Source organism: Danio rerio, chromosome 2 (genome assembly GCF_049306965.1).
Source record: "Danio rerio strain Tuebingen ecotype United States chromosome 2, GRCz12tu, whole genome shotgun sequence".
NCBI lineage: Eukaryota > Metazoa > Chordata > Actinopteri > Cypriniformes > Danionidae > Danio > Danio rerio.
Window position 1 is genome coordinate 27,808,394 of NC_133177.1, and position 17,295 is coordinate 27,825,688.

The window sequence follows — 17,295 nt, forward strand, 5'->3', positions numbered from 1 at the left end:
ACTCCAGTCATGAACTATTTGTCAATTTGTATATTTTGTATTCTTTTTGTTACACTGTTCATACTTCTGTCATGAAAACAAACGCGTCAGTAAAGCTCTTTCTGATTCAGATTTTTGAAATATCATGCATCAAATCATAGCTGTTTCTTGCAGAAAACATATTATAAATGGGTTTGTCATCAAGCTTTACTTCTCTTTTGAATTGTAGGCTAAACGTTTATCCCGTGCAACAACTGGAAGAGTCATCAGGTAATAACTGATGAGACGATTTTCAGCACTGTACCCCATTAGCTTACTGCACTAATCTATAACATATGCATGCAAGACAGCATCCAATTAATATTAATGGATTGTGTTTTCTTGATTGCTGTAAGGGACCACACGTGGAGATCAAGTCTCGGTGGTGAAGCGCAGCCTATTAAGAGATCTCCTACGAGGACATCCCTCACAGTGTGCGCACTAAATAATTGCAACTACTGCTTGTCATAGTGTCAGGCAGCGAGCCAGTTTGTGTATACAAAATCAAAACCTTTGTTGAAATCAATGAGCTGCAGTTTCGGCATTACATAGCAGCGATCTAAACAGGGCTTAGCACAGTTCAGCCCTCTGCTTGTTCTGCGAGCAGCCACTAAGGGAATACATGTGTGGAACAGGGATCTCCAGTGCTTAACACGGTCACTGGTGAAGCGCAAACGTTGCAGCGGCCTGTAATGGCGTTGCAGCTCAGCACCACTGCAGTACACCTCCACTGCAGCCTTAATTATGCATGGCAGCTGTAGTGAAAACACCCACTCACTCACAGGGGAAGTGCAGGGGCAGGAAAGCAGATAAGAGGAGTGTAGAGTGGGAGTGGGTGAAGTCTGTTTGTGCTGCCGATGGGATGTAGGATTCAGAAAAACAGAGATCATATAAGCTGATAAATTCTTTCAAATATAGTGTTCGGCTATTTGCTAGATGTCTTGTTTCTTTGAAAATTAAAGGAGCTGCAGGCTAATATATAAGAGCAGTGGCAGTGGTAAATCCTAACTTCATAGATGGTGGCATCCAGGTGTGTGCACAGGTATGGCATGCCCTTTTGTACTCAACTCTAAAGTGTCCTTTTTAGAGGAGTTTTTTTTATCCAATAAATCAATGCAATCGTGCACCCTTTACGTCTGTCTGTCCATTATACGAGCAATATCACACGAGTAGCAGTGCGATATGTGTTGTCCCACCAGTGATGATATACAGCCATATTGCACTGCTACGACTGTGATAATGTGTTTATACAACAGTTTGACGGCATAATCGTGTGTATAAAGAAAAAATCTAACACAGAGTCTCGGAAACCCTTTTGTATGAGGAACTACTTTCTTTCGCCATTCATTCACATCTGCAGCTGACCGTGGCTACTTCACCAACATCACTTTAGAGCTAGTATTTGAATGACTCTCTAGTGTAATGTCTAAAGAGATGAGCAAACAGGTGACTTTGCTCACATTTTAAGATTATAAGGCTGATATCCCAGTATTTCTCTGTCGCTATTGGGAGATGACAATAATTATCCACAAAAAAGCCAAAGCAGCACAAACACTATCAGAATACTGTTGTGTTCGCGATAAGGAAAAATGCTAAACGCATGCGGGCATTTCTTCTTTCTTTCTGTTTAATGAACTAGTCTGCAGTAACAAAAGCAGAGGACACATTAGAAACAAACAGATGGCCAACCAAAAAATAACTCAAGGTTACAGAAAGAGTGGCCAACACAAAATACACACATTCCTGATATATGAGTCCCATCTCACAATCAATACACTACATTTATATGGTATAAACACAGCACTGCAACATACAAGAGAGAGAGAGAGAGAGATCAACTTAGAATGTCACTTACCAGTTTAATAATGATTTGATCAGCTGTAGGTAGAAACAAAGCTGTTTTTCTTCTCTATGGGCTTATTATGCAATCTCTGTTGCCATCTTGTGGATGGACAACATCAACCTTCTTTGCTTTGCTCAATAGATATATACATTAGATGTCGCATACAGACCCTGAGCATGTGTCAATAGCGACGCCACATTTGTACAGTGCTCCTAGTATGTAATGTGAGCCCTTTAATGGTCAAATACATGCACATTTGTGTCAGAGCGCGGTGTTTAGTGATTATTCATATTAACCCTCATTTGTGTAATAAACAAACAAGTTGAGAATCAAAAGACACAAGAAAGAGAAACCATATCAGAGCCGCACCATTCTTAAAGTGACAGCGTGCGGTATTTCTGCTGCTGCCGACTGTCTTTATTATTAATCAATAATAAAATCAAAAATACAGTGAAGATGCTTAAAGCACAGTTTAAACATAACAGATTTAATAACTCATTTCTAATAAGTGATTTATTTTATCTTTGCTATGATGACAATACATTATATTTTACTAGATGTTTTTCAAGATACTCAGCTTAAAGTGACATTCAAAGGCTTAACTAGGGTAAATAGACAAGTCATTGTATAACAGTAGTTTCTCCTGCAGACAATCAAACATATATATTGCTTAAAGGGGCCAATAATATTGAGCTATTAAAATAGGTTTCAAAATATTCAAACCTGCTTTTATTCTAGCTGAAACAAAACAAATAAGCCTTTCTCCAGAAGAAAAAAATATTAGAGGAAATACTGTAAAAAAAACCTCTGTTAAACATCAATTGGGAAATATTTATACATAAAAATACATTCACAGAAGGACGAATAATTTTGACTTCAACTGATAATCGTTTTGAATAATCGTGATTACAATTATGACCAAAATAATTGTGATTATGATTTTTCCCATAATCGAGCAGCCTTAGCTCCTAGGACAAATGTCATTAAACCGCACTAGTCAAGATTAAAACCAATGTCAAGACGCTGAACCTTAGCGCCATGTATGGGTGTAGTAACGAGCAAACAAAGAAAGCAAAGCTCAAAGGCAGAACATTTCATAGGTAAGATTTCGATTTTACGTTTTTGTATCTTATGAACTTTTGTGCTCAACAAGTATTGATTATTGATGATGATACAGTCACCTACTGCATTCATCATTAGGCAAAGTAGCAGCAACTCGCACTAAATACACGGCTTTTGGTAGTTTTTTTTAATAAAATAATCAAACAATGCAAATAAAATATGACAACAAGATGCTGCAGTGCTAGAAACTAGTATTATTGTCGGCTATGAGGCTATGAACGTGGCGTTCATAACGGAGATTCATTTACAAATGAATCGCTCCCTCCGTTAGAATTAGAAGTAAAAGCAGGAGAGGACATGTGTTGCAGGAGATCAAATTTAACAGGGAGGGAAATAATACATTTCCATGCACACAACACATGTTTTTTGTCTCCAAGTGGTAATACCACATGGGGCCCCCTCATCACGCCGCTATGCCACTGGCGGTCACTGATCCATCGATATAGAAAAGTGATGTAAAATTATCATTTTTTTAATTCCAAAAAATATTTGCATACTGGCCACCGGGAAAACTCCCGATCATAGATATATGTATAAATGTGTATATAAATCTCTGGCTCTGGATGAGCAGGCCTCCACTGCTCCTGGGTCCCACATTCATTTCAAAGGAGTGCTCACCTGTACTAAAATTTTCTTCAGTTAAACAAAGAGAAAACTGAAGTCAGAGAATAGGAACAGAGATTAGGTTCTCAAGGTGAATGCGTACCTTGGCTTAAAGGGTCAAACAACAAAAAATAAGGTCAAGAATCTTGGTGTGACTCTGGAGTCAGATCTGAGTTTCAACAGTCATGTCAAAGCAGTTAGCAAATCAGCATACTATCATCTCAAAAATATTGCAAGAATTAGATGCTTTGTTTGCAGTGAAGACTTAGAGAAACTTGTTCATGCTTTTATCAGCAGCAGGGTGGATTACTGCAACGGCCTCCTCACTGACCTTCCCAAAAAGACAGTTACAGCTCATCCAGAACGCTGCGGCCAGAATTCTGACCAGAAACAGGAAATCAGAGCACATCACACCTGTCCTCAGGTCTTTACACTGGCTGCCAGTTACATTCAGAATAGATTTTAAAGTATTATTACTTGTCTATAAATCACTAAATGGCCAAGGACCTCAATACATTACAGATATGCTCACTGAATACCAACCCAACAGATCACTCAAATCTTTAGGATCATATAAACTAGAAATTCCAAGAGTTCAGTCAAACCAGGGTGAATCAGCTTTCAGTCACTATGCTCCTCGCTGCTGGAATCAGCTTCCAGAAATGATCAGATGTGCTCCAACATTAGGCATGTTCAAATCAAGACTGAAAACACATTTGTTTAGCTGTGCCTTTACTGTATGAGCACTGTGCTACGTCCGACAGATTGCACCATTATGTTTTTCGTTTTCTTTTTCATTCTTTTATAACCTATTTTACCTCATTTTAATTTGTTTTTATCTGTTTTTAATCATTTTTTATTGTCTGCATTTTGTTCCTAAAATGGTCTTGTTTATTCTTGTTTATGTAAAGCACTTAGAATTGCCACTGTGTATGAAATGTGCTACATAAATAAACTTGCCTTGCCTAAAAGGGCAGCTCTATTGATGCATTCCAATAGACAACAATAGCGTAGGTGACATCTCATGTTATATCTATAGCTTTGCTCAATGACAGGCTAATGGCCACTGACACACTCTCTCACAGAAATTTTAAAATAGGCACTGTCCTTATAAATAAACTGCATAGTTGCAATCTAAACAATTACATTCTCGACTAAAAAAGCCTGAAAAGCACACTATGCTGTCCAACAGCTGCAATATTTGGCAAACTGTCCTCTGCTTGTCACTGTATGTGGGTGGAGTAATACACAAGGGTAAAGTGTGATGAGGCTGGATGGGTGCGGTTATTTGCAGAATATCACACGGCCATCAGCCAATCAGATTCAAGAACTAGACAGAACTGTTGTATAAATAAATATATTTATCCAATGAAATGTATTTGAAACAGCTAAATCTTGTTGAAAACAACTGTCAGTCAAATACCATAACTCCACCCCTGTCTTGACTGACTGAAGTTCCATATCAGTAGCTGAACATCTTGCAAGGGTAATACAAAATCTTATAACATTACACTTAGTCCCTGTATAAATCAGGGGTTGCCACAGTGGCATGAACCACTAACTTATTCAGCATGTGTTTAACACAGCGTATGCCCTTCCAGCTGAAACCCATCACTGGGAAATAATATTACACAGTCTCGAGGAAATTAATTAAGCGAAACACAGAAACCATTGGTCCTTAGTGAGTCATTAAACAGTCAAAAGCTACTGGCATTTACAAAAACAACAAATAAGGGAAAAACTAAAGTTTGGAAGCTCGTACTCCAGAGTCTAGACAGCCATAAACACATTTAAAGCTGTTTTCCAAGGCTGTAGATTTAAACGAATAATGTTTTGAACAGTTTTTTCTTTAATAGATGTTTTGTCAGGAAGCCGCATGTATTCATTAGTGTTTTTCCTTTTATAGGGCTGGTACGTATTGACTTGCATTTTAGGAATGATCAAGAACCTATCTATCTAATTATGTGCTCATAGAGAAGTACTTGTGCAATAATAGACTGCATGGGACAGGGTACAAAGGAAAATGTGGGAACGTGGGAAACCTTTTATTTTCAAAATGTGTAAACCAGGCCTGTAGCCAGAAGGGGTTTGGGTGGTTCGAAAGATGCACCCCTTACTGACGAGGGTCCAGAATTTGTCCCAATCATGAGCTCATTTGTCCTATTTTGACTGCTATTTCATTGTAAATTATGCAAATAATCCATCGAATAGAACCCATTTAGTCCAATACACACTATTATTTTGTCCAACATTTAACTGTGCAAGAAAATATAAGAGACATAAGAGAACTCATCTTTTGCAACTGTGTTGCTTTTAAATAGAGAAAACATTTTACAAGTAACATCTATTCTAAATCTTGGACCTTATTCTTAAAAAAAAGTGATCAATGGGAAGGTGTGAAGCACCAAAAGAGGCCCATATTCAAATAAATTTGAATACTAATTTGGCTAATGTTGTTGTTATACATGACTTTTCAAATGTACTTTTTTACAAGAGAGGCTAGAAAATTTCAAAGCTTTACATTACAATTATTTTATTATTGTTTCAATTCTTTTTTATTCAAATGTCCAAATTCTTGTTATTTGCCTAATAAATGACAATAGGCTCCAGATTTTTATGTAAAACCTCAACAAATTCTTATATTTTTTTCTAATGATATATGATGTAATAAATTTGTATTTTAAAAAATAATATAAATTTTATTCTAAATATTTAGGAAATATTTTTGTACATCAAAAAGTGTGGTTATGATGACCATTCGACAAGCTAATCCAGCTAAAAATAGAGCTTAAAATGTCACTAAGACGAATTGTTTAAACCTCATAATTAAATAGAAAATGAGGCAAATAACTGCAAAAAGGTCCTCTTCTTCAGAGAAAACAACCGTCCCTTTCACCAGGGGCTGTAAACAATTAAAGGGTTTTACCCACCTGACAGTCTCGGCGTCCGTTTCCACAGGAAGCTCAGCTACCACAGTCTTTTGGTCTTGTCGCTTTTTGGTCTCTACAAATGTAGGACGTTTGTCAGCGTAAGCCATTATTGACAGGTAAGAAATCTTGCACTTCGTAGCCATAGTGACATAGATCATAGGCCTCGTGAAAACTTATTTACGTTTATTTTCGCGCTCTTCAGCTTCAGTGAACGCGCAGGATGATTGACAACACCTCAGAAGCCTTGTGGTTGGCTGAAGTCGCCATGATGTTAATACAAACTTAAAAAGTAATACCTGGAACACCCAAGGTCCCAACAATAGCTACTTTTGTTATGGTGAAATCTCAGTCTGTTTACTCTGTGGTCATAATGTGGTAGCTATTTTAGACATCTTTTTGGGTATTTCTCATCATTGCATACACAGAACATGCAAAAATGTACACTCCCAGCATCGGAAATATGTGCATTCACTATCGATTTACACGGATCCCTCTCTTGCAGGCTACATCATAATATTCATTTGTCCTGGACGGCTGAATAAGTGACAGTAATAGACCGAGGCCCAGAGGAAGAAGATGAAGACATGCTATCAAGAGCAGCTGTGACACGGCAGCTGGTCTGACAGTGTGTATGTGGTCTGAATACACATCTTTTCATCTAAGGTACCATTAGAAGGTCACTGATCTTGTGTATTCAAATGTATTAGCATTATCATTATTAGAGATATCAGTAACATGTCAGAGGTTTTTTTTCTGAGGTATTTGCATTGTGCTGTTTTCTGAGCAGTTTTAGGAAAATTGCTTCAATCCTGATGTATATACGTAGATCTGTACAGAGCTGGTTTAAATTTTTGTAAACAGTAAATGCTTTTTTATGTGAAAAGTTAGTTTGAAGAAATGACAGCTGCTGATTTTATTACTAGCCATACGCCCTCTAGCGGTAAGTTTCTAACAAAGCATGCTGAACTAAAACAAGAAAAAAATACACTACCACGAAATTTAAATAATCATCAAATCTAACTGTGGTAAATCATAGTAAACAGTTTACTGCATTTGTATTCTGAATTATGTTAATTTACTGATGACATAGGCCTATACAGACTGCAAGTTATAGATTAGACATTATCTTTGAATTGTCGGATTTATTGCACATTGTGACTATAATCGCACAAAAATTACTGCCAAGTCAATCACCACCAGTTAATGATGAGAAGGTTGTGTTAAATACGTACCTGTTTACCAACCGATACAAAGCTTTACTTCTCAACAGTGTAAGAAGCATTTAGTTTCATGCAGCTGAAGTCAGAACTATTAGCCCCTTTAATTTTCTTTCTTTTTTTAATATTTCCCAAATTATGTTTATCAGATCAAGGAAATTTTCACAGTATGTCTGATAATATTTTTTCTTCTGGAGAAAGTCTTATTTGTTTTATTTCGGCAAGAATAAAATCAGTTTAAAATTTTTTTATAAACATTTTAGGGTCAGAATTATTAGCCCCTTTAAGCTATTTTTTTCCGATTGTCTGCAGAACAAACCATCAATATTCAATAACTTGCCTAATTACCCTAACCTGCCTTGTAAACCTAAATAACATTGTTAAGCCTTTAAATGTCACTTTAAGCTGTATAGAAGTGTCTTGAAAAATATCTAGTGAAATAATATTTACTGTCATCATAGCAAAGATAAAATAAATCAGTTGAGTTATTAAAACTATTATATTTAGAAATTTGTTGAAAAAATCTGCTCTCCGTTAAACAGAAATTGGGGGAAAAATAAACAGGGGGGCTAAAATTATGACTTCAAATGTATGTCCCCAAAATGTATAAAGATGGGTTCATGGTACACTAAAAAATGCTTTCACTTGCAAAAAAATTAAATGAACACAATAATTGATTTATACTAAACTACAGTATACAATTAGTACTTATTTTTTCATTCAGTTTCACATACACTACCGGTCAAAAGTTTGGGGTCAGTGTGATTTTTAAATGTTTTAAATATGCTTCTGCTCACCAAGGCTGCATTTATTTTATCAAAAATAAAGTACAAATTAAATTAGTAAAATTGTGAAATGTTCTTGCACTATAAAATAACTTCAAAAATAGATTATAATTTGATTTATTCATTTATTCTAGTGATTTAAAACATGAATTTTCAGCTTCCTTACTCAAGTCTTCAGAGTCACATGATCCTTCAGAAATCATACTAATAATAATTATCATTGTTATTGTTATTATTATTATTATTATTGGTAATAGCAATAAAAGCAATAATGACTGGAGTAATCATTTCATTTGAAACTACATACAATAAAAAAAAACTGTTATTTAAAATTTAATAAATATTTAACATGGATTCATTCATTTTCTTTTTCGGCTGAGTCCCTTTATTAATCTGGGGTTACCACAGCGGAAAGAACCACCAACTTATCCAGCATATGTTTTATGCAGCAGATGCCCTTCCAGCAGCAACCCAACACTGGGAACTAACCATACACACTCATTTACACACATACACTGCCGACAATTTAGCCTACCCAATTCATCTGCATGTCTATGTATTTGTGGGGGAAACTGGAGCATCCGGAGGAAGCCCACTCGAAAGCGGGGAGAACATGCAAACTCCACACAGAAATGCCAATTGACCCAGCCGAGGCTTGAACCAGTGACCTTCTTGCTGTGAGGCGATAGCACTACCTACTGTGCCACCATGTCACATAAAAATTTAACAATTTTTATTTACATTTAATAATAATAATTTTCTTTAAAAAAAACTGGAAAAAAAAACAGACTCCAACATTTAATCTGTCGTGTATGTCCCCAAAAATGTCTATAATGGCAGGTTTCAGTGTTGCGTTATGCTTAAAATAATTTTAAATTGCAAAAACAAATGTATAATAATAAATAAATAAATAGATATAGATTAATATAGATATTGATAAATATAGATTTTGAAAAAGACTGTAGTTTTTTCCTCTAAAAACCTTTGTTTCATTTGCAACTTTTACACTTTAGTAAATGCATTAACTACCGATGAGAAATCCATTTGTTACAGGATTTATTAATTTTTGTTAACATGAGTCCACAAATGCTACCTGTTAGCTCAGGTCTATTACATACCATTAACAAATACATTCAATAGCAATATATGGATTTAATAAATAATGATATGAAATAAATGTTAAATTTTAAATGCTTTAGAAGTATTTTTATTGTTAGCCTATATTGTCAAACTTGTTAGTCGGCTCCAGAGTAAATATGTCAACAAACAATATCTTATTGTAAAGTGCTATAATGATGACTACACATTGTGCAACAGCAAAAAACAGCAAAAGTATTGTAGATGCAATGTTTAATAAGCGTAACTAAATGTACCACAGCTTTAGAAAATCGTCAAGGCTCTACATCTGATCTGAGTTCAGCAGTACTGAATCAGTTCATTCATGGTGCATCCAGAAGTACAGCAGACCCCTGCTGGGCCCGCATCACGCCGACTCCTGGACGACACACTGAGATCCTGCATGGTGGTGGAGTGATCCAGAGGCTCTGCTGGTGGGCTTGTGTGCTGGCGGGGGTCTGGATGCCCTCTCACGCTCTCAGGGGTGTCCCGCTCCCTCCACTGCTCATCTTCAACAGCCGGAGACCCTCTCTGGTGCACAACGAGGTCTCTATCCAGCCAGTTTTGGAGATTCCCTGAAAAATGACATGAGAGGATGAGAAAAGATGCATTAACCCTCATCTTGGGTTCTAATCAGCTTTTATTATTGTTTTGGATCAGTGGAGTAACATCTAGCACTGAAATTGTGGGTCAACTGTTATCATAATGATAACCAAAACTGTATCGCACATTCCACAATAATAAACAATGTCAAAGCATTTACACTTGCAGGACTGAGAAATCAGAAAACATATAGTATTTTTAAGTGCATAATACATTTTTGAATCCCAATTTTGAGCCAAAAATGAACACCAAAACTCAGATGTTGGGTTAAACTTTTCAGTTCCATTTTAACCCAACAACTGCTTAATAAGATGAAAACATATGAAGTAAACAAACAGACAACAACATGAATGTCTGAAAAAGTCAAACCTACTATAAGGGTATGCGAAGTGAAGGTCTGAATCAGGCATGCTGCGTTTGACTCGAAAACTCCCACACGATGCGACCACCGTCCGAACGAACTCACGACCACAAAGCTTCACTCGCACATCTTCACTCTCAGCCATGGAGGTCTTGAGGAGGATTAAAAAAGATAGAGATGCAAACAACTTAATGTTCATGGTGTTTCTCGGGGTGGTCAAACTGGAAATGCACTGTATTCGAGAGTGTTTGGGTATTTCGAGCTACCTATCAAAACCAGTTTGGGGGCCAGTTTTTATATCCCCATCAGACCTCTGGCGTGCACGCTTCTACAAGAATCTATCAGGCCTTGAATGAAGAAAATCATGTTCTGATCTTTCAGGCCTTCAAGGATTTCAGATAAAACATGTCAGCTGTGATATATGAAATTGCTCGGGTTCAAGGAAAATTGTGATATGTGGTCACACTTTTCGTATTTTCTTATAATATCTCTTATAGGCTTGACGAAATGCGTCAATGAAAGTCTACTGTCTCATGTTAGTGGAGGATGGTGTCATATTGACGTTCTTATGCTGTCATTGGATATTAGCGGTCTGTTTAACTTAATTCATGATGGACTTTTTTGTATGTGGTTGTTTATCTGTTTGTTTATGGAGGATTTGAGAAATCATTCAATTAGATATTGAAGTATAAAGTTAGAATGGCAACCCTCTTACCTAATTAGTACTGGTATTTATATGTAAAAATTTATAAAAACAAATACTTCTAAAAATATTAATGAATATAATGGTAATTACAGATCCTTGCTCTGTTCCGGTGCCAGATCAACACCAATAATTGAGAGGAATTGAAAGTGTTCACTAATTTTGATCAGCATGCATGTTTAAATGTAATATTTACTCCCGTTATGATCACTTGAAATAGGGCTAAGCATTGATCTCAAAATGTATTAAATTGTGCTTTCTCTTAATTGATTTATATATAAACTGTAGACTCAAAACAGATTTTTGCTGCTTGTTCAAACTGCTTATTTAAAATGAGCTAAAACAACACAATTCTTGAGATTTTTTTTTTTTTGGAGAACTTAATTGTTTTATGGTCAATCCACTTAATCATTAATAGTTAACCTAATTGATTTGTGTTGGGAAAACAAGATTTAAAGGGCACCTATTTTACCCTTTGTAAGATAAGCCTTTAGTGTCTCCAGAATGTGTCTATAGTTTTATTGCTCAAAATACCCATCAGGTTATTTATTATAGTCTCCAGAATCTGCCCATTTTGGTGTCTGAGACCTTTTTCTTGGCTGCTACATGGAGGGCGCCATAGCGACCAGCGTCTTCTGGTAGAATGTTTAGATCTTCCGTTTACAGCGTTTACAACTGGTAATTTGCACTCCGAAAATAGGTTTCAATAGCGTTTTGAGTAGATTACGTGGTGTTTTTGTGACACACAACTTGAAAGGTGTGTGTTAAAGCCGTTATAATCTGTCAGATGTGGTTCAAGCCCCAGAGAAAAACGTTCTAGTTCACATGTCTGCTGTCAGGGATACAGTGTGTGTGTCTGTGTGTGTTTTCCCAGCCTGTCAGCTGTTAGCTCAGCAGCTCTTCACTACACACACACACACATACACACACACACACACACACGTAATACTTTACTGCATCAAACCAGATTACTGGCATAAAACGTAACAGGTATGTAGGTCATGCAGTTTTCAAAACTGACCAATAAAAAGTCTGTTACTGATACTCTGCTGGCTGATTTGCATGTTCATTCATCGCGAATCGTTTATGTTTCATTTATTTAGTGTGTGTTTTGTATTATTTACCACAGTTTGTGTTTTTCTGTCATTTTAAATTGTCACTTTATTTTTCGTTTTGTCAGTTATTAAATCAGTGTGTTAGTAGGACGGTACAGCCCATGTGTGTGTGTGTCAAACATTATAGTGAATTACATTTGTTCGGGTTAGTTAAATGTTTGAAAAGAGAGAAACTTGACTTTAGTGATGACGAGGCTTCATTTAAACGGCACAAGATGCCATATGACAACAAGGGGAATGCCTCAAAGCAGTTTTTTTTCCATCCTATTAGTTCATATTTTTTAAATGATCAGTCCAGGAGGTAGTGTTGATCGACAACAGTTTTAGTTCAACGTTGATAAAAGCAGGTAAAATAGATTAAAACTATCGTTTCAAAGCTGTCCAAATGTGACTGTTTATACGCATCAGCTGTCGACCAGAAGTTCTTATAGCATTCTCCTTGCGCGTACACGCAGAGCATAAAGGGAAATTTTTCATTCTTAGAAAAAGGTCTAAAGCTGTTTTTGTAGCCAGTGGCTTAAAAATGCAAATGAGCTGCTTCTTCCCACACACCTGCTTCTGTAACATAAATATATTCACTAGATATCCCATACAGACCCTGAACATGAGTCAAATCTGTCGCCAAATTTGTACAGTGCTCCCAGGACAAATGTCATTCATTTGCACTAGTCAAGACTAAAGCCAATGTGAAAATGGTGGACTCTAGTGCTATGAACAGATGTAGTAACAAGCAAACAAAAAAAACAAAGCACAAAAGCAGAACATAGGATTTCGTTTTTTTTACGTTTTTGTAAGTTACAAACTTTTGTGCAAAACAAGTAAAGTTATTGATGATAATACAGTCTCTTACTGCATTGACCATAAGGCAAAGTAGCACCAACTCACACTTAAGCCTAGGCTTATGCTAGTTTTGTTAAATAAAAACAGCGAACAATGAAAATGAAATATGACACCAAGATTGCAAAGCCAGAAACTTATTGTTGGCTAAGTGAACGAACGTAAGTTATAAGTTCTAATAACATAACCGTGTCTGCACCTTAATGTGCTTACTGTCCACCCTAAATTATGAAATATTACTATAAATGTACCATTTAGATCTTAAAAGTGGATATGCACATTAAGTCGCAAGGATAGTGATGGTTCACACGAGTTGTTTATAACGGAAATTCATTCACAAACTAATCACTCCCTCTGTTAGCATTGGAAGTGTAAGCATGAGAGGGGGTGTGTTTCACGACACGAATTAGATCAAATTTAACAGGGAGGGAAGATAATACATTTCCATGCACACAAACACTTACTCTTTGTCTGTAATAGAGATGCACGGTTGGCGGTTATAGCCGCGGACTCCGCGGATAAACCGCGGATCGGGCGGATGACGTTACGAAAAAATAATATTTTAATTAAATTCGGGCGGGTGGCGGGCGGTTGTACTGTTTTTACAGGCATAGCTGGTGCACCAACGAAAAAGCCTAGGACTGACTTCACAGAATAGGAGGAATCGGATACACTAATTCTGGATGAAGTACAGAAGTATTCCTCTACAAACTTCCGTATAGACGGATCAGCAGAGGAAAATCTACTTTCTTTTAGGGAGAAATAAGGCCAGTCATTCCCACGACTACAGCACCTTTCCAAGAGAATTCTATGCATTTCAGCAACAAGTGCTGCGAGCGAGCGCTCCTTCAGTGCAGCAGGGCGCATTATAGTGGCTATGCAGGCGCTCCCGTCTGAATCCTGACACAGATGCTGTTTTATTCCTGCATTGTGCTAAAAAAAAATCAAACTAGACCTAAGGTCAGGCATATTAAACCAATTAGCCTATGTTATTTAGGCTACACATATGTTCAATATAAACTTTTGAGTTCGGTCAGCTGATAATTTTACGTTCATATTGATTTAGCCTATTCTATTCTAGACATGTTGGCCTCGCTTTTACGTTCTGAGACTAAGGTTATTTTGCCAGAATTTCTTTGTCGCAACTGTAATGGCGTAGTATTTCGTTATGCTTCAAGTTTGAGGGGAATGGGGATGATCCTAAGTCCATGGGTTATTGGGGCACTTGTCATACATGCACTTAGCCTGGTCAGACTTTATGTTCGCTCAAAAAGGGATGGCATATCTATTTTTCTAATTTAATTTCTAATTGTGGGGGTGACTGAGCCTATAAGGCTTAGGCACGATAAGACGTTTTTATTTTAAAAAAATTCAACTGTTTGCCAAAGCATGCGACTATAGCCTATGCCTACATTAAGATATTTATGTTAATATTTTTTTACTGCCTGTTGTTTCATTTGGCATATAAAATAGGTATTGTCTGATAGAGATATAAATAAAGGTTCATCTGTGTCGCAGAACTGGTGTTGTTTCCAATTTCTACAAGATCAATAACATCCACAGCAAAAAATAAAAAATAAAAAAATAGTCGAAAAACTGTGCCCATTAATTAGATGTGCAAGGCAAGCAGGTACGTTTTTGGGGTTGCTATGGACAACTACAAATGTAAACATTATTAGGCTATAATGTAAATGACTTATTATTCTATCTATTTACTAAAAAATAAAGTAAAATAGGCATTTAGTAGTAGGCTAAATAGCAGCATGTTGAAATGATGTGTCAATGCGTTTTCTATAGGCTACAATAAAAAAAGTTGTACAGTACAGTGCGTTTAATTTAGGCTATTTATTTACTTTTGTCCCTGTGCGCCGATTGGAGACGGAGTTCACTGCTGATATTCTGAGAGCTCGGGTGCTTCTCATTTCTTATTTGTGCATCCTCGTTTCCTTTCCTTGCTTTCTTTCCTCGTGTTTCCACCCCACCGGGATACGAGGGAAGGACGCAAGGAAAAGACTCAAGGACCGAGGAATCGAATCAAGTGAAAAGACACGTCCTCGTATCTTTAGCGTCACTTCAAAGCGTCGTCAATTAATGACTTGCACGTTTGGATTAACTGCATGTCTACATTAAAGTCATTCTCTATTCTATAATGATCAATAAGGAAACATTCATTTAATAATAAAAAGGAATAAGCCATTCAAATAAAGAGCCCAATCAGCAGATGGCGGGCGGGTGCGGTTTTAAAAATTGGTCAAAAATGTTACTGCGGATGGATGGCGGACGGATGATGAATTTTGTCATGCGGTTGCGGATGAAATAATAGCCCATCCGCGCATCTCTAGTCTGTAATGCACATGCAATCACTTATCCATCGATGTAGAAAAGTGATGTAAAATTACAATTTTCATAAATTAAAAACTGCCACTGGGAAAACTCCCAATCATAGATGCATGTATAAATGTTTACATATCTATGGTTCCAGATGGCCAGTCCTTCATTACACCTTGGTCCCACATTCATTTCAAAGGAGCACTACTCTGTACTAAAATGGCAGCTCTATTGACCCATTCCTTCCAATAGACAACAACAGCGCAGGCGACATCTAAAGTAAATATCTATGCTTCTGTTACAGCAGATAAACAGCAGTCAGTGATAGAGACAGACACGGATGAAGCTGAAATAAGGTCACTATAGTCAAAAATACCAAGGAAGTTTATTTCATGTGTGTGTGGAGTGTATTCAAGCCTTTCTGAAATGATGATTCTCACAAAGGCTGTTTGCACACATACACACACACACACACACACACACATATTAGTATTTACTGACACCATGCGGCCGTGGTGATTACAGCGGTTAAGAATTACAGAATGATTTTACTGTATTTATTACGAACATGCTCTGTTTAAAAACATTTTAAACTTATAAAACATTAAAAAATCACAGAGAGTGAAGCAAATTGTTTTATCTTAATAAATTGTTCTGTGGATGTGTTCTGTGTATTCATATTATAGAAACTTGGCGTCTGTCAATCAATTTAGTGGACGGGGCAAACTGGACTCCTACAACACTTTGCGGTCGGCCTCAAAATAGGAGGGATTTGGATCTTATTTAAACATCAGGAAATTTAAAAAAAGAGACTTATTGTGTTTCAATCACTCCAATATGACTGTGGACACACATTTCTGTCCAAACAGCTTCCAAAAGTTGATTTTCGTCATAAGTGCCCTTTAATTGTGTGGAACCCTACATTTTTTTTACGGAGTAGATACACACACATATGGGTTTCTCGAAGAATTTCCTTCCCTGGCTTTATTGTATTAATAATAAAAGCACATTTATGCTGTCCCTATAGTTAACTTCCCTCATTATCTCACAGTTACGCATAACTTTTTAAAATGAAAGATTATGCATGATAAAATGGGTGCTGTGCACTTTCTTTATTGACCTTTAGGCAGCATTACTTTTAATTTGATACACTGATTATTTAGCTATTCGTTTCGGCAGCTGGAGTGAGTTCAGCTCAATGGTAAAAAACGACAGACTGGAAACATAATTAATAATAAATGCATCCATTAGTTCTTCCAGTATTGTCTAAATTCACAAATTGTCCCATAATTGACCGTTACACAGTAATTCCCTGCTGACCTTTCCTATACAACAAAGGCCACTAACACTAGCAGCCGTTATGGGCTCTCGTCTTTACTCCCACTTAATTGAAGTTGAACATTTCACTTAAAACAATGGCATCACAAGTCCTCTTGATCCTTAAATCCTATTAGACATTAAGGCAGATCGCTTGACTTCTCACTGACGGTAGCTTATACGTGTTCGCTTAGCGTTTAGATTGTTTTCCGAGAAGGCAAAAAAATGAAGATGTTCATGGGAAAACACTGAAAACAATTCAAACAAAGCCTTTTATACTGAGCCAAATGAAAGCAGCTCCTCTGAGATTTGCATTGTGCTTGGGCTAAATACAAAAAAACAAATGTTCTGCATGTAGTTTTACAGAGCCTAAAGCTTTTTATTAATGATTACACTG

General features: G+C 36.7%; 2 protein-coding genes and 1 long non-coding RNA gene across 7 annotated transcripts in view; 1 reads left to right on the plus strand and 2 right to left on the minus strand.

Moving 5' to 3' along the window:
• kcnn1a (potassium intermediate/small conductance calcium-activated channel, subfamily N, member 1a) overlaps positions 1 to 6,568 on the minus strand; it is a 72,125-nt gene extending 65,557 nt beyond the window's left edge. For all 5 annotated transcript variants that reach the window (XR_012388456.1, XR_012388466.1, XM_073919379.1 and 2 more), the window contains exon 1: positions 6,517 to 6,568. The gene's annotated coding sequence lies outside the window, so the exon portion shown is untranslated. The remainder of the gene's footprint in view (positions 1 to 6,516) is intronic.
• LOC141378156 (uncharacterized) lies at positions 6,528 to 9,263 on the plus strand. The gene is made up of 3 exons (XR_012391956.1): positions 6,528 to 6,632; positions 6,719 to 6,805; positions 7,019 to 9,263. It is a non-coding gene; the product is annotated as an uncharacterized lncRNA (long non-coding RNA).
• A 264-nt stretch (positions 9,264 to 9,527) lies between these two features.
• insl3 (insulin-like 3 (Leydig cell)) lies at positions 9,528 to 10,890 on the minus strand. Its single transcript, NM_001115053.2, has 2 exons — positions 10,611 to 10,890; positions 9,528 to 10,209 (listed from the first exon to the last, which is right to left on the minus strand). Exons 1-2 carry the CDS (start codon positions 10,795 to 10,797, stop codon positions 9,935 to 9,937), a joined length of 462 nt encoding a protein of 153 aa, NP_001108525.2. The 5' UTR covers positions 10,798 to 10,890; the 3' UTR covers positions 9,528 to 9,934.
• Between the last annotated feature and the right edge of the window lie 6,405 nt (positions 10,891 to 17,295).

Excerpts from the sequence above, each read along its gene's own strand:
- insl3 (NM_001115053.2), bottom strand. The coding sequence starts at position 10,797 with ATGAACATTAAGTTGTTTGCATCTCTATCTTTTTTAATCCTCCTCAAG. Across the intron at positions 10,210-10,610 it reads TCACTTCGCATACCCTTATA|GGAATCTCCAAAACTGGCTG; the intron begins GTAGGTTTGACT and ends GTCATTTTTCAG.